Here is a 21,906-nt window from a genome sequence, read left to right on the forward strand (position 1 = left end):
GCATGGGCTCAGAGATGGGGAAGATGGGGAGGTTTGTTCCCCAGAAGCCCTTCCATCCCTTGGGACATGCAGCTGCCTGTGGTACCTACAACAGAGCATCATAAAATGACCTTTCTAGACCTTCTGGTACTGGTTTGGAAGAAACTAGAAATTACTCACTAGAGGAAAATTCCTGGAAAAAAGCATTGCTTGGAGCAGTGGGAATCTTTTCCTTCCACTCTGTCTGTTTAAAGGAATAAATAAAAGTAGTGGAAGATACACAAATAAGCTCAGGACTCACTGTAGTTTGGGAATTTTTACATCAAATGCAGCAAATTTAATAAGATGTCTGAGAATCACATTCTTTTAAGCTGAAAAACACACAGCCTGAACTGGGGAGTAAAGTCTCGGAGTATTTAAATAGGATAGCTCAAGCAAGCAGATAATGGTTAGATGGCTTCAGGAATAAAAAGCTGGCTTGTCACAGTCAGGATGAATTTAAGAAAATATTTAAACAATTTTCAACACTGCTGCAATGATACAGAAAACCATGATAATATCCAATAGTAGAAGAATTGCTTTGAAAAGATTAAAGGCAGTAAACACTGAAGGACCTAAATAAGCCGTATGCATTTCTGCCATATTTTTGCAGAAGTGTTTGTTAAGCGAGCTCAGCAGTGCCTCATTAGCTCCTTTTTGTAGCTGGATGGATTTAGGCTGGAAGGTGAGAGAGGCAACTGGCACTGGGTCAAGGGATAAGGTACAACCTAGAATGTAACCTGTCCTCTCGGACCTTGCAGGGCAAAAAAGGCAAATAAAGCCTTTGCGGACACTTGTCCTCCAGGCTCATCTCTGTGGTCAGGGTCTGCCCAGAAGTGGATCAGAGAGGCCGCTGTGGGTGCTGGGACCCTCTGCCTGCACCAGGGCCAAAGGTCTCAATGTTTCTGTGGCTGCACAGGTGGGTTTTCAGCCAGTGTTGGCCCCATGTTAACGCTGCAGGGATGCTCCCAGGACCGCTCCTACGTACCACTTCGGCTCTGCTGGCAGCGTGGCTCTTCTCCGAGCAATGTGCACTGCAGGGTGGCTTGGTGCTGCCCCAGGTGTCATGTCCAGCCTGATCCCCAGGTGCTTCTCTCTTCATAGCTGACTTGGAAATCAAAGCTTTTTTGGTATCACCAATAACTCTTGTTCTTCTGCTTTCTTGATTTATTTGTAACGTATTAATGTTCTGGAGGTCAGTCACACTGCCAAATCGGGGTGGCCGGAAAGGAGCCCTGTCTCGGCTGAGGTCAGCCCTCCACAGTGGCAGCATCCCATCCCAGAGAGAGGAGCAAATGCTCCAGGGTGGCTCCACTGCTTTGTTCCAGCTGCAAACCTTGGGGATCAACCACTTCTGAGTATCACTTCTGGTGAGCGTTGGGGGAATTGGGCTACCAGCACAGATGCAAACAGCTGCCTTTGAGTAGATGAGTACCGCTGTGAGTCCTCTGCCTGTCTTACCCATCAAGGCAGCATGTAGCAGAGGGCTGACTGTGGAAGCAGGTTACCATTAAAACCTGCTCCTCAGGCTATCCTATCTCCTGCAAGGCCTGCTGTCACTCTGGCTGGCAGGAGGTAGTTATCCCACCCATGGGGTTGGCCTCGGGTTAACAGGGAGAGATGCTGCAGTGCTCCCACATCCATTGGGCAGCCATGTGCCTCAGCATGTGCCCTCTGACAGCTGGAGGATTTGAGGTCTTAGAGGTGAGCAGCCAGATGTCCCTGCTTCTCCACAGCCTGGAAGTGGATGTCATAACAAGATCTGTCCCAAGATGTCTCAGTAGTGATGAAGGATGCTGAAGAGAGACCACCCAGAAAGCTGCTAGGCTGTGCCCTGCACTGACTTGTCAGTGAGATGAAGGGAACCAGTCTCTGCTGGAAGTTTATTTGGTGGAAGTGTGAATGCTGAGCTTTCCTTTGGGCAGCTCCTGGTTTTTTCCTCTGACTCCCAGGACAAGGCATGTGCAAGCCCAGGAGCTGCAGGCTGTCCATGGCTTTCCCCTCATGTGGACTTACTGCTGGAGCCCTCACACCTTGTGATGACTTAGGAGAAAGTCTAGTCACCCCATAACAGGGAGGGGTGTCAGCTGGCTTGTTCTTGTCCTTTTTCTCATTTTACCCAGGAAAATGGATCAACGTGGCTTGCCAGGGAACAGCTCGTTCCTTGGGAGACGCGCTGTGTGAACAAGCTCCAGCAGCAAGAGGTTATCCATCACCAGCGAGCCATTCCTCTTCTCTCTGTGGTGAGGAGGTCCGCTCGTTCCAAGGACTTGCAGGTGTTAGGGCTCTTACAGGATCTTTGCCTGAAGGAGTATTTTCAGAAGCAAAGCCCCTGTTTCTGTTAGGTAGCACAGGGACAAAAAGAGTAAACGGGAAATGTAAGTTCTTGAGATGCACACTAAGCAGCCAGACGGCAAAACTTGCCAAAACGATGCTTCAGACTGAGTTTCCAACTAATCAGCAGCTTTGGAGAAATGGCAACATTAAACTATATCATCTGATTTTTCCCCCGCCTTGGAACTGTGCAGGACAGCCGTGATTTATAGGAGAATTAGTGCGCTCTCCCCACCCCATTCCTCAGGTTGCCTTTCTGTAGGAGCAGAAACATTCTGTCATGTTCCTGGGGAAATGAGGCCAAAGAGCAAGTTTCTGGGAGGAGACGAGCGTGACCCTGGGTTGCTCCCATTGACAGGTAGTGAATTTTACCCACAGCCATTTTTTTTCTTTCCTCATTTCTTTAGTTGAGAAACCAGATGTACCTTAAGAAGACAAATGCTCTGCATGTGTACGTGCATATTGGTAGAAGTTGAAATGTCCGTCATAGTTGAGGATGTGCTTCAGTTGTGTCCCCATGGTACGCGAGGGTGTGCCACAGGGACGGAGTGATGCTCAGGAGCTGTCCCACACCCAGTGACAGTAAGACCATGCAGAGCTCTGACTGTTTGCCATGTTCAGAGGGCTGAGCTCTAGGAGGAGTGCAGTGGGCTTCAGAAAGACATGCAGGTGCAGTTGTGCAGCTGGACATCATGGGAGGTGCTGTCCTCCTTGGCAGACAAGGACTGTCGCTGGCAGAGGGAGGAGAGGGGCCCTGACAAAGTTGCTGCACCTTGGGGGAAAGGTCCAGGAGGTGTTTTGGAGCCCGCAAATCTTTCTAGTGCAGTATGCTGGGTCATGCTGGTTGTTAAGGTCTCTTCTCCAGGAGCTTCCAGCCCCAAGAGCTGTGAAGGGTAGCTGTGATCCTGCCAATGGATGTGTCCCACCTATTGCAGGGAGGTCGGTGGCAGGGGTGGGGGCAGCCAACATGAGGGGCGATCCGGCGAAGGGGGAGAGGAGGTCAGCGTGGTGCCAGATGAGGGAAGCTTGCTCGTGTGTTTGCACATCTGGCCCCCATCCCAAGCATGTCTCCTCTGCACCTTGTTATGGTGTCTCAGAGCCAGGTCCTGAGGGGAAGACCCAGGAGCCCAGGTTTGCTCGCTGCATTACCCCATGCAGGGGTCCACAGCCCTGGGTTGCCTCACTTGCATGGTGAACATGGGTGCTGTAGTCCTGCCAGGCTGCAGGGTTTGATTTAGCAACAGAAAAGGAAAATGCTCTTTTAATTCATGAAAGGTTTTTCACCATGAGCACACTCCCCTTGGCATCCCCAGCCACCATCTGGGGCAAGCACTGGCTGTTGCTAGCATCCCCCTGAAAAACCAAAGGTGCCTTTTGTAGCACTGGCCCCAGCCCCATGGCCAGCTGTGGGCCTCTCTAGCACAGCATGGGTTTGCCAGAAGGATGAGATGCGCTTGCAGAAGTGGGTGTTGTTATAAATCTTGGAAGAGGTGAGGTTTCCCAGCAGGTTTGCAGCACAGCGGCTGCAGGACATGGCTTTCCCTGCGAGGTGTAAAGCCATTGTGGCACTGGGCTGCTTCAGTGGTGCCACTGAGCATCCTCACGCAAAGCTGACCGTGCTACGAACCTGGGTGAGTGAAAGTGCCACATGTCCGTTTTAAGTGCCTCTTCACTCTGACCTTTTGATGCTGCTGCTCTTAAGCTCCATCAGGCATGTGATCGCGTGCCTGCGTGCATGTGTTGGGCAAGGAGCGCTTCCTTTCCTACCAATGGGATAAGGGAATTTGGGCTCTAATGAAGACTTTTACCTTGATGTGTAGCCAGGCCCTGGGGAAGCTGCTGAGAAGATCACCTGCAGCACCGACGTCCAGAGCAGTAAAAACCACAGCAATTATGTGAAGGGTAAAACAACCTTACTGTCTCCTTAGGTGATGGGTTTGGAGAAGCCTGGCTGCCTCCCCTTGGAGGAACTGCATTTGTCATTTAGAGGGAGCCTGGCAAAGAAGTCCCTGGCAGCCTTTCTTAAGGAAACAAGGGCTTGAGATAGGGGCAGGAGCATCCTGGGGAGGTCCCTGCCAGCACAGGCTCCTGCCCCCCATGCCCCAGGCATGGCCTGGGCAGTGCCTACGTGAGCAGGCAGAGGGTTGCCCCTTGGGTTGCATACTCCAACTGGTTGTATTTAGCTCACAGTTAACTGAGACATCTCCTGTTTTGGAGACATCAGGACATTTGATTGCCCTCTGGGCACTTTCTCCAGCAAGCATCTGAGTGGCAATTCCCTGTCCCTCCTTCAGCAACAGACTTGCATCCTCTGTGGCGAGAAGCTCTAGATGTTACGAGCCAGTGGCCAAAGCAGTGCTTGTTAGGTATTGCTAGAAATGAAAAGAAAACAAGGCATGATACAGCTGCCCATGAGAGCCAGGTGCTGACTCCCAGCCCGCCATGCCAGCGGAGGAGAGCTGTGCCAAGTCCAGCTATGCTCACCAGTGTTTGGTCAGGAGCTTCGTGGGGAAACAAGTCAAGCTCGAACCCTCATGGCCTCCAGGATCAGCGTGTTGTTTCCTCATCCTTTGCAGCAATGGAGGGATCAGGAGCCCCGCGGATGCACCGAGGGATGAAGGGAAGAAGCCACACATGAGCCCTTTGGCAGAGCTGCCATGGGAAGGAGGAGTAAATAATGTGTTGCTGCTTTGGTGGTTGAGCAGATTTCTGCGCAGGTTCGTCTGCTCTCATTAGGCTGGTTTTGGGACCATCCAGTAATTAAGCGCCAGAGCTGCTGGGAACCTGCGCTCCTGTAATGGTTCCCGTGGCGGATGGATGTGGGGGTAGGTGCAAAGCCCAGCCAGCGTGGGGAGGGTTTGTGTTACAAACCCAGGGTGTTGTTATCTCTCATGAGGCAAGACAGTAGAGGGGTTTGTTCCCCATAATCAGATGAGTTCAAGCAGAGCTGGTTTTCTCAGTCCAAAAGAAGATGCTCGAGAAAAGCCAATGAGACGCAAATCCAATATGTACTAATCAGGCAGTGGCACAGCAAACAGCTGCAAATTTTTCATTCAGTTAGCCCTGTTTACTTGGGTTTTTTGTTCTTTTATTTTTATCTCCTAAATGTAAATTCCCAAGGAGACACTAGATACAGTGTGTGCTAATGCAGTCTGCGTTGAAATGCTGTGTGGAAGAGAACTTATTTCTGATCCTGCCTGCCCTCTCTCTGCACCCGTGTCCCTGCTCAGCCCAGCAAAGCTTCCCTCTGGACCCCGGGCTGATTCCTCCCTCTCTTTTATCTCATTGCATATTGAAGCACAGCCACTGAAATGGTGGATTTGCCCCACTGAGAGCAGGATCCAGGCCCAGGTCTTGCTGGGCTGAGATAACTCTGTGCTTCCTGTGTGTGGGGTGAAGAGGATGGGCTGGGAACCCCCCAGGACTCCAGATTAGGGGCAGGGGACATTGCTTGAGCCCTAAGCCAGCATAAAGGTGGGCATAGGAAGAGCTGCTCAGGGTTTAAACCTGATAAATCATCAGGGTTTAAACCTGATAAACAGTTTCAGAGCCACTTAATTGCTCTGACTGGGCAGGGGACATGGAGGGGAATGTTACAAGTTGTCTTTAGAGTGCACCGAATTGCACCCTCAGGTGCATCTTCATCTGTTCACCAAGTGCTTCCCTATGGTCCCTGTCCCCCTCCATGCAGGTGGCTGACTGGTGGGTAACTACCAGAGCCTCTTTGCCTGGTGCAAGGCTCCTGCTCTAGACTCTCTTCAGCACAATTAGAAACACTGTCAGAACCTCACCGTAACAAATCGCTTGATTTTCTAGGTCAGCTCTGTCAGTTAGGGTGATACCAGGCACTGAAAGCTGGCAGTTTATTTCAGCTTTTACTCAGTATGTTGTGCTCCAAAGCGACTTAAAATGCATTAGTGTCACAAGGCGGGAGCTGCGCGGGAGCTGCTCGGCAGCTCAGTCGTGTCTCTCTGTCACTTGTCCTATTGTCTGGGGAAATTCTTTTAGCAAAGGCAGGCAGCTGACTTGCTTATCATATTTTACCCCTGATATTTTTTTTTTTTGGCTGGGGGCTGGGAATTGATTCTAAACATCATCTCAGAGGGATGTGTCGCTACCAGGGTTGACAGTGGTAAATAGTGGGTGGGCCTCGTGCCTAGTCTTCTCACTGCCTGGCTGGGATGGCGGGCAGGAGCAGGAGCATCCTCTGGCATGGGAGCGGTGCCGGGGCTCTGGACCTCCCGTGGCCACGGAGAAGAGCCTGGTCCGTGCTGTGCTCAGCAATGCCCAGGTTTTCGGTTCAGCAGTGCAGAGGCAGCTGTCGGTAGTGAAGCTGAGAGGATGCTGCACAACCACCCCGTCACCCTCCCTCCCCAAAACGTACATCAGAGGGAGGCAAATGGGGTCGGGACTGACTCTGGTGGGAACTTGCTGCAGCTAATCCAGGCCGGCTGCTGCTTCTGAGGAGAAGCTGTGCTGGTATTCCTGAGATGAGCCACCTCAGTGCCCCTCATCCCCACAAAACCACTGGGTGCCTGGGGCAGAAGCTCAGTGCAAAGCAGCATATTGGCGGAGCAGGGACACGAGTGTGGGTTTTCTACAGCTCCAGCAGCATTGCAGCTGCAGGATACCATCAAGAACTTTGATTGTGGTTTTAAAAATCTGACCAGCTCCCTCAGGAGCAATCGTGGCAGACTCTGGATACCCTGGGTAATGTACTGTGGCATCTGACTTTCCTGTGCTGCTCCCAGTTGGGCAGAGGACACTCAGCAGCAAACCTTCCTCATGCCAGGAGACCTGACAGCACATCCTCAGCCACCGAGGGCTTGGCCGTGCATCCTCAGCCCAGCAGAAATCCCACCCAGCTGCCACGGGTGCCCGCTGGTGAATGGTGGTGGGTATCTGGGGACCAATTTTCCTGCTGCTTTGCAGCCCCAGAGGTTGGGGCCAGCCAGCGGGTGTGCAGGGAAGCATTTTGCAGCTGGTTTGACTTTTGTGCGCGTGTGTGTGCACGTGTGTTTATGGATGCACATATGGTTTGTGTTTGTGGTATGTGGAGGGAGCAGGGCAGGGACCTGCGTCCTTTATTGAAAGCAATTATAAATGAACAAGAGCAATGAAAAAAGTCCTAAATAAATCACTGAAAGTAAACACTCTGCAGTTTTGGCTGCCTTTGCATGAAGATAAATGTGGTCCTGTAATAAGGCAGAGCCAGATGCCAGCCTCCCGTGCCATCTCACCCGGCTCACTGGGATGAGCCCTCTAGCCCATCAGAGCAGCACTGGGGCAGGTTGCAGGTGAACATCAGCATAGGCCAGCAGCAGCAAAAGCTCCTCATGCCACCCGAGGCCTTTGCAGAACCATGTCTAAGGCTTTCCCCAGCTACAGGGCTCTCCAGGGCTGGCGGGGAAGATCTGAAGTTCGCGTGGCTCAAAGCCTGTGGGAATTGACCCCCCCATCACTCCAACGAAGCCAGGTCTGTGCGATGCTCCTGATCAGCTCTGTGGGGACCCCTTCCCCTGCCAGCCTGCTCGGGGCTCAAAGGCTGCTCTGCGCCCATCTCCCAGCTGGTTAAAGCCATGAGTTCAACTGCGTTTCTCAGTGTGGACCAGCTTCCAGACTGGTGGGTGGGGTGGGAACCTGCCATGGAGTACGGCTGTCAGCAGCGCAGGGAGTGCAGGATGTGCTCCGGCCAGGTGCAGGCAGGGTCATGTTTGACAAAGCACAGTGGACCAGGAGGAAGCCTAATATTTATAATTCCTAAAGTTGTCTTGAACCCCCAACCTTGATGCTGTCTTCAAACAGGGCTAGAGAAATCTGTGTTTAGTTCAACTGCTTGTTTGATATTTGGAGAAAAGGGAAAACTGAGAAGTTGTTGCTCATTGTGCACATGACAAAATATGAACACCAGTGCTTGTGCATCAGTGCCATGTTATTCAGCTCCTTCGGTTGGGTGCCAGATATATTTATTTTGCATCTGGTCACCTGCAGGTAAACAGTGTGCAGCCGCTGAGCTGCTTTGTCAAAGCTGGTGGAGAGGGTTTGATCCTGGCAGGGTATTTTGTGAGCTGTACGGCCACAGCCAGCGAAGGCTGGGAAAGGCTCGGCTGCTTTCCCACAGGTACTGTGTCTGTGTTCTCTTGCTCTCCAGTCCTGCCATCCCCGGGCGAGCGGGTTTCCATCACCTGGGTGACCCAGCCCCTTCATCTCACTGAGTGCCAATGACTTTTGCTCAAGGACATGGTGGTGTTTCATTTTTATCTCTTTTTCTCACTTCTCTTCCCAATTGTAGAGAAATCAACTATCTCTACTTCAGGCCAGAAGGTGAATGGGGAAATTATGAGCATGTTATAATGCAATTAAAAAATGACCCCTATAATTGCTGTAATTTATATATACCTACAAAATAACCAGCTGGTGTAATCAAAGCTTCTAGTATATTTTATTTGTTTCAGCAAATCAAACAGAAGGAAATGGTTCCATCTGCATTTTCACGTGCTGCAGAAGGGTTTGCAGCACTCAGAACTGCCTCGCTAAGGACAGGAGAGGGTACTTGCTGTTTGAGCCATCATTAATAGGAATATCAGCGTACGCTTAATGAAGGGATGAGGGCTCGGGGGCAGGTTTTGTGCATGTTTATGGATGGGGAGGAGTGATGCTGTCACCCGGAAAACTTGGGATGCTGCAAGTGTGTTTTGGACTCGTGTGCTTCAAAAAGTGTATCTCGAGCTCACCTCCCCTCCCTCCCCTCCCTGCCCTCCATCAACAGCCCTGGAACATTAAAGCAGATCGGCTGCAATTTCAAAGCTGCAACTTCAGTGCAGCCAAGTTGGTGAGGAGGAAGATAATTAGCAAGTTAAATGCTCAATGCTTTAGTCAAATTATGTTTAATAATATTGAGCTATAAGGAAAGAGGGTGGCAGGAACTGTTAGCAGCTGGCTTTTTCATTATCGATATAGCATTGTTGTGCAAAGTACTTTCCACTTAATGAAGGCACCCTGGGTTTTATTTCATTTTTCAAGCCTGTTTCTATGTTCTGCTTCACCCGCCGTTGGCTAGCAATTTGCAGGATTGCAAACGAGCTCGGAGTATTTTAGGAGCCAGTGGTTTTTCAGGAATGAATGCTTTGCCTGTGCTTCATGACTATGATTCAAGTTCTCTTGGCTAACTAGCCCCCAAATTATCCATGCGCGCAGAGAAAGGCCGTGTTTATGGGTCTTCTGGAGTCTTGATGAAAGCCTCGGACTGCAGTTTCTAGCTGAGGATGAATAAAACACCACAGGGATCCTCTTCCAGCCCTGAAGTTTAAAATATTAATAGGATATCATTTTCCCGACAAGCGTTGCAACAGGTAGTGAGCACTTTGTTATAAAACATTTCCTCTTAGTGGAACCACATATTTTAATGGAAATGCGGTGTCACTTAAATTATTGATATCCAAAAAAATACCAGTCCACTGTGTGTCCATAGATAACAAAATCTTTTCACATGGGCTCTTTCTCTGTGCTCTGTTGGATCCCGTTCCGCTCCATGAATATTGCAGCCTGTGGGTGCCAAAACAGACCACACTCCCCAGGGATCCCTGCAGCGCTTGGGCTATGATCTGCTGGCAGTAATCTGCTCCCACAAGCGAAAGCTGGGGAGCTGGGAAGGGAAGCACAGGCAGCTTGTGGTGGGGACCACAACCTTCTCCTGGGGGCCTTTTATCTCCAGTACCATCAGAGGATGAGGAGGGGAGAGCAGAGATGCAAAATAGTAGCGATTCATTCAGAGCGGGCAGGCTTGCTGGCTGGCTATCAAAGCAGAATAGCTTTTTATACTCTTGGAAAAGGTGGGACGTGGTGGGAGGGAATGGCCGAACACGGCCAGGTTTTGGCAGTGGTGGGCAGCCTGGCGGGACCTGGGGAGGGTTTTGTCTCCACTGCTTGGCAGAGGATGCCGAGCACTGGCTGCCTGTACCAGGCGAGCTGTCCCTGTGACTCGGTCTGGAGCTGCTGTGTTGCTCTCCCTGCCTGTGCCTGTGTTGCTCCAGCAGAGATGGTTTGCAAAGGAGAGAAGTCCCTCTCTGATGGTTCAACAGGCTCTTGTTTGGCATCCTTACCATATGCAAAACAAAACTGTTGACAAAAATAGCCATGCTGGCTTCTTTCCTGGTAGAAACGTGGGGAGCAGCACATTTAGTCTCTCCCACCTTGTCAGAGGGTTCAGCAGCAGCAAGTGGTTTGAGAACATTTCTGAGAAACTTAAGATACTCCTGATGTTTTTCTGGCTGCCTGTAAAGTTTTCCAGGGAACACAACTCAGCCTGGCTTCTCAAGCCATCTCCAAAGGAGCAGCAAAGGGCAGACACCCACGCTGCCACCTCCAGCTGGTGACCTCCTCAGGGCCACCACGGTGCCAAGCTCAGTGGCTCCCCTGTCTTAGGCCGAGCACTCACACAACCCACCAGCATGGGCAGGAGCTTCCAAGAAACCCAAGAACCTTTGCCCAAAGTTATTCAAGTTATTGCTCCCTCAGGCAGAGTGTTGGGTGGCAAATGGTCTTGGTTGCTAATAGGGGACTGGGGACAGTCCTCTGACTTTGCTGATCTTTTTGTTTTTTCTCTTTCTCCTCTCCCATTTCTGGACTTGCAGCAAACCTTGGAGACGAATCTCACCAACCTGGTTAAACGCAACAGTGAACTGGAAAACCAGATGGCCAAGCTGATCCAGATCTGCCAGCAAGTGGAGGTTGGTGAGAGCAATCAGGGGACCAGGGGGGTGATGGGGAGGGTGCACGGGGAAGTTCCCGGCTGGAGTGATGGGGTGCATGGCATTGCTCTGGTGTCCTTTCCCCAGGGGCTGCTCTGAGAACAGAGTTGAGTGTATGGTGGGAAGCATCACTGACACCGAGGGGCTGGTGGGAGGCTGAATTGTTTTGGAGAGTTTAGTCCCAAATAATGGAGGATGCGGGGGTGGTTCCCAGGGGTCTGTAGGGTCTGAAGGAGAGTGGCATGACTGGGAGCCACTGGGAAGAGACAGAGGCTGCTGGGCTGGCTCAGGAAGGGAAGACCTGCTGGCTGCTCTGTGCACAGGGGACGGCGGGTGCTTTTGGCTGAAGCTCGGGTGACACTGAGCATGCAAACACAGCTCAGCTCAGGGAGGGGGGAGGCTGAGTTACCCCTCACACAGCTGCCTCCTGCGGTCAGGTGCAGTTTTGCCAGCAGCTCCTGTTTCCTCAGGTGCACAGGTGGGACCTGCTGGGGCTGAGTATTGCAAAACCTCATCTGCAGCTGGAAGGCATTAGTGAGAGTTTGCTTTGGATGCTCAGCGTGCTATAGCCTGCACCCTGCCTTCAAAGGCTGGGGCATCTCCAGCTGCGCTCCCAGAAACAACAAATCCTTTTGACCGTGATGCGTCTGTGCTTCAAATTCCCTATGAAACTCTGGGCTAGTTACACCTCCTCTTTCTTGTCTGGTGGTGCTGTTAAAGTAAACTAGTTAATATTTGCAAAGCACTTGGATATCAAAGTGACGAGTGCTTGGGGAAAGCCCAGAAGGAGGTTGTTTGTTGTGCCTGCAGAGCAGCGTTGGAGCAGCAGCTGTGGCCAGCCCAAGAAGGGAGTCATGGTCACATAACTGCAGCTTGTATCAAAACTGCATCTGCCCAGGCAGGTGTGGAAGCTGTTGAAGAGGTCCTTCTCACCTCCAGCGTGCTTGTACTGTGTGAATTATGTTTTAACTCTTTCCTCTTGGGAAGGAGAGAGTGGGACCCCACCATGTTGGGGTGGGTTGAGCAGATGTCCTCTCCACAGCCTGATGGAGAGGAGGAGGGGAGCAATGGGTGTCTGCAGGTGGTGGCAAGGAAGCACTATAAAATCCCCACAGCTGCTTGCAAGCATTTAAGGGGGTGTGCCCTCACCTGGGATGTGTTCTGGCTGTAGCAGATCTCTATCCTAGGAGTAAAGCTACGGAGCTTGAGTCAGCCTGGACATCTGAGGACAGAGTCACAGCAGTGATACTGGGAATGTCTGGGTGTGCACTGGGTGAGATGGTCCTCCCCTCTACAGGGCTGAGGGAGGTGCTTTCCAGTGCAGCCTTCCCTTCTGGGGCATGAGGGCTGTCATTCCAGGCACTGATGCTCCTCAGGGCTGCTGCATTCATTGGTGACCTGGGGTGTGCTGCATTTGCAGGCAGGTCTTTCATGCTGGAGAAAGGTGTGCCTACATCTTCTGCAGGGCTTGGGTGAACCAGGGCTGGTAATGGGGACTACTCTTCCCAAGGGAATAAAGGGAGGGGTCATATGTGACTTGGGGAAGCCCTTTGGGAGTAAAGTCCTTTGCATGTTGAGGCACCCAGAGCAATGCTGATGAGGTTGAGCCTGCTGGCTAAATCAAAGCTCATTCGGGTCTCTCTTTCCTCCTAAGCACTTTGGTATAGCCTTACTTTTTCTGTTAGCATGAGAGTGTTTTTCTGATCTTTTCTGTAAAAGGAGGATTTCCAGGCATTGCCTCCAGCCACTGTATTCCCATTTTGCTGTGTAATTTGCTGCTACCTGGGGCAGAAACCCTGAGAAAGCCTCTCTCATCCTGCTCTTCCCTGAGCTGCTCGAGTGCTCCGTGACATGAATGTGGAAGCAAAGAGTCCCAGACAAGGAGGACTGGAAGGGATTGTCCCCCGTGGGTGCCTGTCCCAAGGCGTATCGTGATGATGGCTGTCCCACCCAGTCCTGAACATGCGACGGAGATGCTGCATCTTCCCACGGCACCTTGTGCACTTCTGTGCCAGGAAGGTTTTACTAGGTCCAACTTGAAACTTTACTGCTGCAGTTTCAGCCTGTAACTCTCTGCCCCATCCTGTCCACTGTGGACATGGGGAAAGTTATTTTACTCATCCCTCCAGCATCTCATAACATACTTGCAGATAGCCCATCCTCTCTTCTCTTTTTTGGGCTGAAATAGTTTCATTATTGGGGTTTTTTTCAAGTTTCTTCACAACACAGTTCTCAGTTTCTCTACAATCCAGACTGTCCCCTTTTTGTCCATGCTTTCATGGGGAAGCAGTGCTCTGAACTGGTGTGGTTCCCCAGAGGGAGCAACACTCTGCTCTTCTTCCAGTGCTCTGAGAAGAGAGGAAGGGGTTATTTTGGCTCTCTCTGGGCTATGGTCCCATTTCTTTATCCCAGGGCAGTGGCTGCAATTTTCACACCTGTGTCTCTCACGTAGTTTTTGAGCCATCCCACCTCAGACCCTCTCTGCAGGCTGCTGCCTGGCTGCTGTTCCTTAGGACAGCACAGGGCCCTGCGCTGGTCCTTGTTGAACCTTACCCTGCTCATTAAAGCCATTTTCCTCACCTCTCTAATTCATTCTCTGTTCAGGGCCAGCCTTTCCCTGTGACAGCATAGGCAGAGTGACTAGTCCCCAGCCCCTTGGTGCAGGTGGGGATGTTGTCTCTATCCTTGCTACCACAGCAGCTTTCACTTGCAGGGCAAGGCTGGTCCCAGCCTTTCTCCTGGTTTGCAGTGGCTCGTCTTCTTCCTCACTTTCCTTCCTCCTCCCAAACACATGCACTCTGCCTCCCTGCATCCTTCCTGCTGTCAGAGATGGCGATTGCAATCTCTCCTGCCTGAGCCCTGAATTCTGTAGCAGAATAGCAACGTTCAGGCTTAAGCCAGCAGCAAGTGGGAAAGGCTTTGTAGAGGGGATTACAGAAAGCATCGGAGGAAGAGAGGAGATCACCTTTAATCCTGCTGAAGAAAGGGACTCTGCTGACCTTGCCGCTTTGACCACTTGATCTATAAAACTCTTTGTGTTCCCGGTGTGCAATCAGGCATCTTTTGTTTGCATCACCAAGGGAAGTGTTTGTGCGAGCTGTGTGCAGGGGAGGCTGTGCCAGCACTGACGCTGCCTCTTGGCTGCAGCTCCGGAGTCAGGAGTTCACAAGCGATGCGCTCCCATGGAAAACATTCGAGAGGAAGACGGCAGTTAATACTTTACTGTTGTTTCAAAGTGCACATACCAATTAATAGCAAATTAATTTGCAGCTTTGTTTACTGAAGTGATACATGGAGAGAGGTTGTCACAATTAGTTTGTTCTTAATGGGCTATTGATTTTTTTGGTTGCTAAATTCAGCAGCAATTCCTTGAACCATCACCTTTCCGGAGAATAAAAACACCAAGCTGCTGCAGGGATCGCTGACGTGGATCTGGGGGGAGTTTGCCAGTGCCTGAGCAGACACGACGGCTATTTGCTTCACCCTTGGTCACTCCAGCCCTTGCTGGGGGGGCTGCAAGGGCTGTGGCTTCCCATGCGACTTCCCCGAGCTGTCTCGTGGGCCAAGCAGGCGGCAGGGATGCGGGGATGCTGACTGGAGTCATTAGCCCATAGCAAAGCACCCAGGGATGCATTTGCATGGGGAGCTGCAGCTTGTTCTTCACCATCTGCATCTCAGAGAGTGACTGGGGCTCTCAGGCCAAGAAGGTGCTTCCTAACCCCTGAGTTTCCTGCAGGCAAGCATCAGCGTTTTGTTCTTTACTCACTAAATAAGGTCCTTGTTGCTGTCTTGATGATCTGGAGAGAGGAAAAGCGTGCAAAAACCCTTTCTGAGAGTGCCAGCAGTGCCGTGTGTGCTGCCAGCAGCTGCGAGCCACCGTCGGATGCAGCTCAGTGTGCGAGGAGGAAGGAGCTGAGACGCGCTCTGAGTTTCCACGCCTGAGATAAGGAGCAGAAAAATCACACTGGGTTTTGCAGCACTGCTGGCCTTCACGAGTGTGGTTGCACCAATGCTCCCTTGTCGCTCGCATTGTCCTGCTTCTCTTTCTGCCGGTGCATTGTGGCAGGGAGAAGGATTTTTGACTCTGCAGTAGGAATGGCTTTTGTTGGAGGTGTCTCTCCCTGGGCTGCCTCTTCCCCCAGGTCTAAGTGGATTTGGAGTGACTATGGTAAAATAGATAGCAAATGGATGTCTTGCAGGCAGAGAAGGAGCCAGAACGTCCTTGCAGAGCCCTGGTGACAGTCACCAGCACTCACTGATCTTACAGGTCATGCTTTGACTCCAAGACCCCACAAGGGATGGGGCAGGGATGCATCTGGATGTCCTTCCAAACTCCTCCTCCTCTGAATCCAGCTCCAGCATTGTAATGAACTGACCTGTGATGAATTGAAAGCTATTTGCTATTTCTTTCTGATTCTGGAAGTTTCAGGCCTCTAGGCTGTCGTTTTCTACATAGTTTAGGAGTTTTCAGCTTTGTCAGTCATTCTGCTTAAAATAACAGTTGAAATACATTTCTCAGCCTTACTAAATATGCAGTCTTGCCCTTCAGAGGCAACTTTTCAGAGAGCGCATTAAAGTGTGAAGTAGAAAATATCTCTGCCCCTCTATGCTTCCCTGTAAGTCTGAAAGCAGGGGATTTTGCTTTTGAGCTATTCGTGGGACACTGCATATAGGCAGATACGTGCGATCCCAACATACTTTGCTGATCAAGTCATGTTCAGTGCAAGTCCCACTTTACGTCCAGGAAACTGTGCCACCAGCACCCTGAGGTGCAGAGGAAGGCACTCCACAGAAGAGGGTTGCAAGTGTCCCCAAGCCACTGAGCCCGCACTGCCCGTCGGCATTGCAAGGAGTGACTCTCTTCTTCATGGCGCGTGGGAGGCTGCTGCTGGGAGAGGGTGAAGGGACCAAATCCTGTGGCAGTAGTTGAAACGTAGACCAAAGAGAGCAGGTAACTACCCTACAAAGAAGCTGAGTTTGTAAAATGCCAGGGTGGGTAGCAGGGATGGTACCCACCCCGATGTCCCCTTCAGGGAGGGCAGCAGGGGTTGCTGCCCCTGTAGCCGCAGTGGCACAGTGGGGTGGTGGCCCTCTGTGCCATGGCAGCCCCAGCGCTGGCCTTGGTGCAACTGGTGCGTGTCTCATGGGGCGTGGGTGCCTTGCTCCATAGTCAAAAACCTGTTGGTGGTTTTGGGGGTGACAGTGCTGTGGGGGTGGGATAGGGTCCTCTGCTTCATCTCAGGGCTGGGTTCCTGCTGCCTGGGTGTGGAGGAGGAGGTTTGTCTATCCGTGCATCACGCCTCAGGCTGAGATGATGTTCCTCATCCCTCCACGAGCTGCAACGTGAGTTCTTTCCAGGTTTGAATTTTACCATTTGCTTTTTATTGTAGGGCTGTATTGTCCTTAGCACATTTCTCCACACACATTAGAAGGGTCAAGTATTTTTCCCCCCACTTCTTATGTCTAAAAGCTCTCCCCCACACCCAGATTTCCTACAATTGTAGCACCTGCTGAGTCTTCACCCCCAAATGCAGCATTTACCTGGGAACTGGTTCATCCTAATAGAAAGTGGTTTGGCCAGTATCTAGCTGTACCTGAGCCAGGGCTTTTGCCAGCAGAGCTGTGTTGGTCTGAAATCCCACCTCTGTGCTCAGTTGGCACGTTGGGGGTGGGACCCTCGCCTTGAAAACGCTCCTTTTTGGACAGAAGGCAGCTGGGGAAGGGGACTGCAGTGGCCTCTGTGGCTTCATCTGCCTTCAGACTCCCAGAGTACGAACACTGGTTGAGCTGCAGATTTCTTGCCCTGGGTAGGTTTTCAGATTTAGTATTAATTTAACCAGGAGCCCAGGATTTCTGCTTGGCATGCCGGGCTGGAGAGGGAGCGTGGTACTTGCTGAAGGACAATCCCCCCACCCCCCATTCTCCTCCTGCTGTTGTTTTTGCAGTCCTGGCACCCAGGGCTCCCTCCTGCCAGCAATAGCAAGCAGCGGGGCTGCAAACACTTGCAAACAGCCCTGATTTTGTGTTCCTGGGAAATTCGAGTGATGGCCATCTCTGTCAGCACTCGAGGGGCGACTGTGCTGCCAGCATCCTCTGTGACGGCCTAGGCTGCAAGGCAGCACTGTCGCCTTTGCTGCCGCCAGCACAGATTGCTGCAGGCTCCAAACCTTAGGTCTGATTTCCCTGCTCTGCTACCTTGCAGCAGATTTGGAAGATTATCTGCTGTTTTTTCTCAGTGGAGTTATCTTTGCAGACCATCAGCTGTCTCCCACTTCAGTGTTGCATAATCTGCTGGCCAGGTTTAAAAAAAGATCTTGTATCAAATGTGTTTAACTCTGGGTTGCCTTCAGGCTTCTCCACTGTTTCACATAGCTTTGAGAGTCTATTTATGTCCTCTAGTACATGGTTTAGTTTAAGTGTTAGGGCTCAATTCCCCTTCTATAAAGTGTATCCCACCTTTCCTGTCCATCCCCCCAAGGATACCGGTCTTTCCTGGAGACAGAGGACTGAAACTTCTGCCTGTGGTTTCACTGCACTTTTTGCATGCCTTCCTTTCAGCTTTAAAATAAAATTTAAAAAAATGTGTATTTGAAGCCTGAAAAGGGGGTCCATCGGGGATTAATTATCCTGAATTAAGCAGGACACATGCAGCTTTTTTTGTAGAAACAAGATACTGCCTCCTGGAGCTGACACCACGCTCACCTCTGCTCATTCGAGGGCAGGGTAGGAGACCCCATGTTCCCAGCTTGCTGACCCCCCACTACCTGCATCCTAATCATCCCATCTCTCCGAAGGGCACACGCTCCACCCTACCAGCAGTACCAGCTTGGGTTTACTTGGAGGAGCTGCAATTTGGACAGATCCTTCAACATCTCAGCTCTGACCACCTTGGGGAGGGCTCTTGCTCCCCAAGGTCACCAGTATTCTACCCGGTGCTCCTGGCACACACCTGGCACCCGTGTGGCAGAGCCTGGCTGGGCACCGATAGCTTCTGAACCCACAGCAGTGACGTCTGTGCTGAAGGAACAATGTCTTGGGAGATCTATGAAGAAGGAAGTTGTCGATGCATCTCCTACTTGGGCTTCTCTGCTCTTTGAACTCTTACAGGACAAGTCTGCCACCGTGTCCTGCTGCCTTCTCTTGCTAGCCCCACCGTTGTCTCAGCCAGGGAACATGGCACTGTAGCCCAAGGTGATGGGGGTTTACTGGTGCCTTCTCCAAATATGAGAAGGCCATCTTGAGGAGCATCTTCCAAAGCAAAGCTTCAGAATTGGTCGCTCAAGGGTCCAAACTAAATGGAGGAGCCACACGTACTGGTCTCCCCTGTTTGCAGCATCCATCCCCTCATGACCAAGGAGCTCAAGTAGCTCCTCGCTGCTTTCCCCAAAAGCACATTGAGAGCCATCCAGCCTGCTGGCAATATCCTGCCTGGCTGATGGGTATCTTCCTGGTCAACTGGAGAGGGAGACCATATGTGATCTCCCCTTGGTCATGTTTCGTCATCCATCTTGGCCAACCGCCCACATGACAGAGGCCACAAAGAGACCAGACCTGGTCTGGAAGAGGCCAGATTGTGTCCAAGGTGGTTTGCAATAGCTGATCAGACCTGAAGGTGACTTTGGGAAGCTCTGGCCAGTCTGATTGTGTCATCTTCAGCCCTCCACCAGGACTGACTTAGGTGCTCAGGTCTACATGAGGTCTCCTCATCTCCTGGCTCAAGTCCCTCCTCTTGGTGCAGCAATTCTGGAGGGCAGGGTGGAAAGAAGAACTGGTTGTGCTGTGTAGTGGATTGTATTTCTTTACCACTGAACCATAAATACTAGGAATAAGGTTAGGGAGGGAGGAACATCAGCAGCAGCCTGGAAGATGGCCGTGATCATGAAAGTGCCGTTTGATACTCGCTCTGTTACTCTGCTGCGGGCTGGTCCAGCTGAAGCTGCGTGTCCCGCACTGGGAGCCATGGTTAGGAGGGGATGGTGTAGGGAGGAGATTATGGGTTTGAGCATCACCAGGGTCCCCTCATCGTGAGCCCAGAGCAAAATCCATGAGGGGACAGTGCCTCAGTTTAGGAAGTAAACTGCAAGCACAGTAAGAAATTTGCCTTGAGCTGGAGAAAGCTTAAAGATTTATTATGGTCTGGGCACGCATCCTGCCAAATCTTTGCATTATGAAGAAATGGGGCTTTTTAGAGCAGCAGGTGCTGCCAGCAGCATCTGGTTGTTTTTAATTTTTTTAGGGGGAAGATGGCTATTTGTAAAAAGCTCTGCTCAAAGAGAGGCACCTGAGGAGTGCTCGGTGACCACCAGGCACTGTAAGCACTGTTCTGTGGCTGAAAATGAGGGTAATGGAGGTGTCCATGGAGCTCAGGGCTGCCACCCACCCTGCCTGGCCCTGCCTGCCAGGTTGGCATCACTGGCGTGGTGTGCCCAGCGGCTGACCAGCTTCCCTGCTCTGTGGGCTGAAAGCCACCTCTGAGGAGGTGCTGGAGCCCTGCCAAGAACATCCTATGGCACCAGGAGGGGGAAGATCTTTCCTCCTCAGGGCCCTGAACTATGCTGTGGAGCTTGGGGTTGCAGCCCGACACAGTGAGTGGCCAGAGCAGAGAGGGGTGGCTACACCAGCCCGACTTGGCCATAGTTGTTGCTGCCCTGAGCTGGTTCAGCCCTTCCATTAAGACCCCACATGGCATTTCCCGATGTGCCCTTTGCAGGCATGCAGCCCCCCATGGCTCTGCCTGTGCTCCCTCCCTCTGCCTGTGCCGAGTCGTTGCTTTCGGTCTTGCTTTTGCAGATGCTTTGAAGTCACGGCCACCCTTGCTCTTCCAAGCAGGATGCTGTCTTTCAATTTTAAGTCTCTTGTTGCTCTGACTAGCACACAGGCACTGCCTCGGTGTAGGTGCATGAGAGAGCTGTGAGTTTTGCTCAGGACAAGAGGCCAGCAAAGCTTGGTGCTTTTGCAAGAAGTCTGTGCTGCTCAACTCGAAGCAGGACGTCTAGGGCAGGATAACCTCCAGCTGCCCCATAGCCGAGGGCAGGATGGGGGTCACTCGGGAGTGCTGAGAGCAGCCCAAGCAGTGCAGCCATGGCTGTGCAGAGCACCCCAAAACATACAGCTTGCCCAGGAAGGGAGATGGAGAGATCCCTCAGCATCCCTGCTGGGTGTCAGCGCTGTCCAGTGGTAGCCAAGCTTTGTTGGAAAATGCTGCAGCTGTGACTGTGGGGTGCAGCACCCTGGCAGGGCTGAGCCAGACAGTGCAGCAGCGAGGACTCACTGCTCCCAGGCTGCCACCTCCCCGCAGCCTGTGCCCCAGGTCTCAGCAAGGGGGCAGTACCTATGGAGGGGTGTGTGCCCCACAAGCCACCCAGCACAGCCCTACCAGCCAGCGCCAACCTTGGACGCACAGCAAGGAGGGCTTCACACCCTTCTCAGGCCTTTTCCCTTCCTCCAGCTGGAGAGGCAATGGATGTGGATGAGCCAGCCTGCTCCTGTCTGTGTTGCAGGGCAGAGCCGGGGACCAGCATGGAGGATATATAATCTATATCTCCCAGTCTGAGCTGGTAGAGCCGTGGGGCTGCCAGGCTCAGGGCTGAGTGTGTCCCTCCTAATGGCATGTGCTTTTGCTGTTCCTGGCCAGGTGAACACAGCCATGCACGAGGCCAAGCTGATGGAGGAGTGCGATGAGCTCATGGAGATCATCCGCCAGCGCAAGCAGGTCATCGCTGTCAAGATCAAGGAGACGAAGGTAAGGAGGGCCAGCTTGTGTGTCTGCAGTTCGAGGGTCCCCTCCTGCACCCGGGGGGTGGCTGCTGCAGGGTCTGCCTTTCCTCTCTGGGAGCAGCCCAGCAGTTCAGCAGACCATGATGCTGGGATGTCCCAGCCACGTGCAGAGGGGCTGCTAGTGGCGTGCGTTGCCTTGCCCGTGAAGGAATTGCCATCGGTGCACACAGCTTCATCTCCCTGACACCCCAAACTGTGTCCCTCGCTGCTGCTCTCCCTAGGGCTCTTCCACTGAGGACAAGGCATGTGCTTGACATGGCTGGAGGAGGGAAGGCTTGTTGATTAGCATGGCAAATTGGTGCATTTGGTTGGATCAGTCCAGACAGCTTCCTCAGGGCTTTTCTAACACTGCGGTGCTAATGTAATAATGTAGAATTATTATTGAAGGGCCATCTGAGCCCTGCACTGCAGATAAAGGAGAGGCTACACACTCTGCATTGCAGCATAGCCATAGGTGAGCTGGTTTCTCACCCTCTTCTTTGGCTGGGTGTTTGGACCCTTCCTCTATCAGTTCCAGGTGTTCTGGCTTTTCCCAGTGTTTTCCGTGTGATGGGGAGAGGCTGGAGGGATTGGGTGTAGCTCTGAGCGGTGCCCACAGGAGTTTTCAGTGTGCATGCACAAGCCCTTTGCCTTTCTTACTGAGCTTGAACGTGCATTAGGTCCAGTTCTGCATCCATCACAGTGCCAATAGCTAAGCCAGAGAGGAGCATCGCCCCAGATACAGATTTTTTTGCAGGCAAAGGTTTGGGAGCGGGTTGCACTGTGTGTGTATGCAAGAGAGCCAGCCAGTATGACTCTCGGACACCCTCGGCAGGAGTGGAAGCTTTGAAATGCCTGGTTTTATCCCAGCCATTTCAGGGAACATATTTTATGTAACGGTGCCTTCTGCTGGTCCATCTGTCTGTCTGCCTCTCACTTCCCACCCTCTCCCCCTAACATCTTTTGACCATGTTGTCCAGTTTCAGCCGTACTTGGCAGGGATCTGGAAGGCTCAAAGATGTTATTTTCCTACAAACTGGCAGCTGGG

The 21,906-nt window shown here is 52.0% G+C and overlaps 1 protein-coding gene across 1 annotated transcript in view; it reads left to right on the forward strand.

Moving 5' to 3' along the window:
* Positions 1–21,906, forward strand: part of MID2 (midline 2) — a 117,849-nt gene that overhangs the window by 66,059 nt on the left and 29,884 nt on the right. The window contains exons 3-4 of the mRNA XM_074882783.1: positions 10,986–11,081; positions 20,737–20,844. Coding sequence (XP_074738884.1) covers positions 10,986–11,081; positions 20,737–20,844 — 204 coding nt within the window. The remainder of the gene's footprint in view (positions 1–10,985; positions 11,082–20,736; positions 20,845–21,906) is intronic.

This window comes from Strix uralensis, chromosome 13 (genome assembly GCF_047716275.1).
Source record: "Strix uralensis isolate ZFMK-TIS-50842 chromosome 13, bStrUra1, whole genome shotgun sequence".
Classification (NCBI taxonomy): Eukaryota; Metazoa; Chordata; class Aves; order Strigiformes; family Strigidae; genus Strix; species Strix uralensis.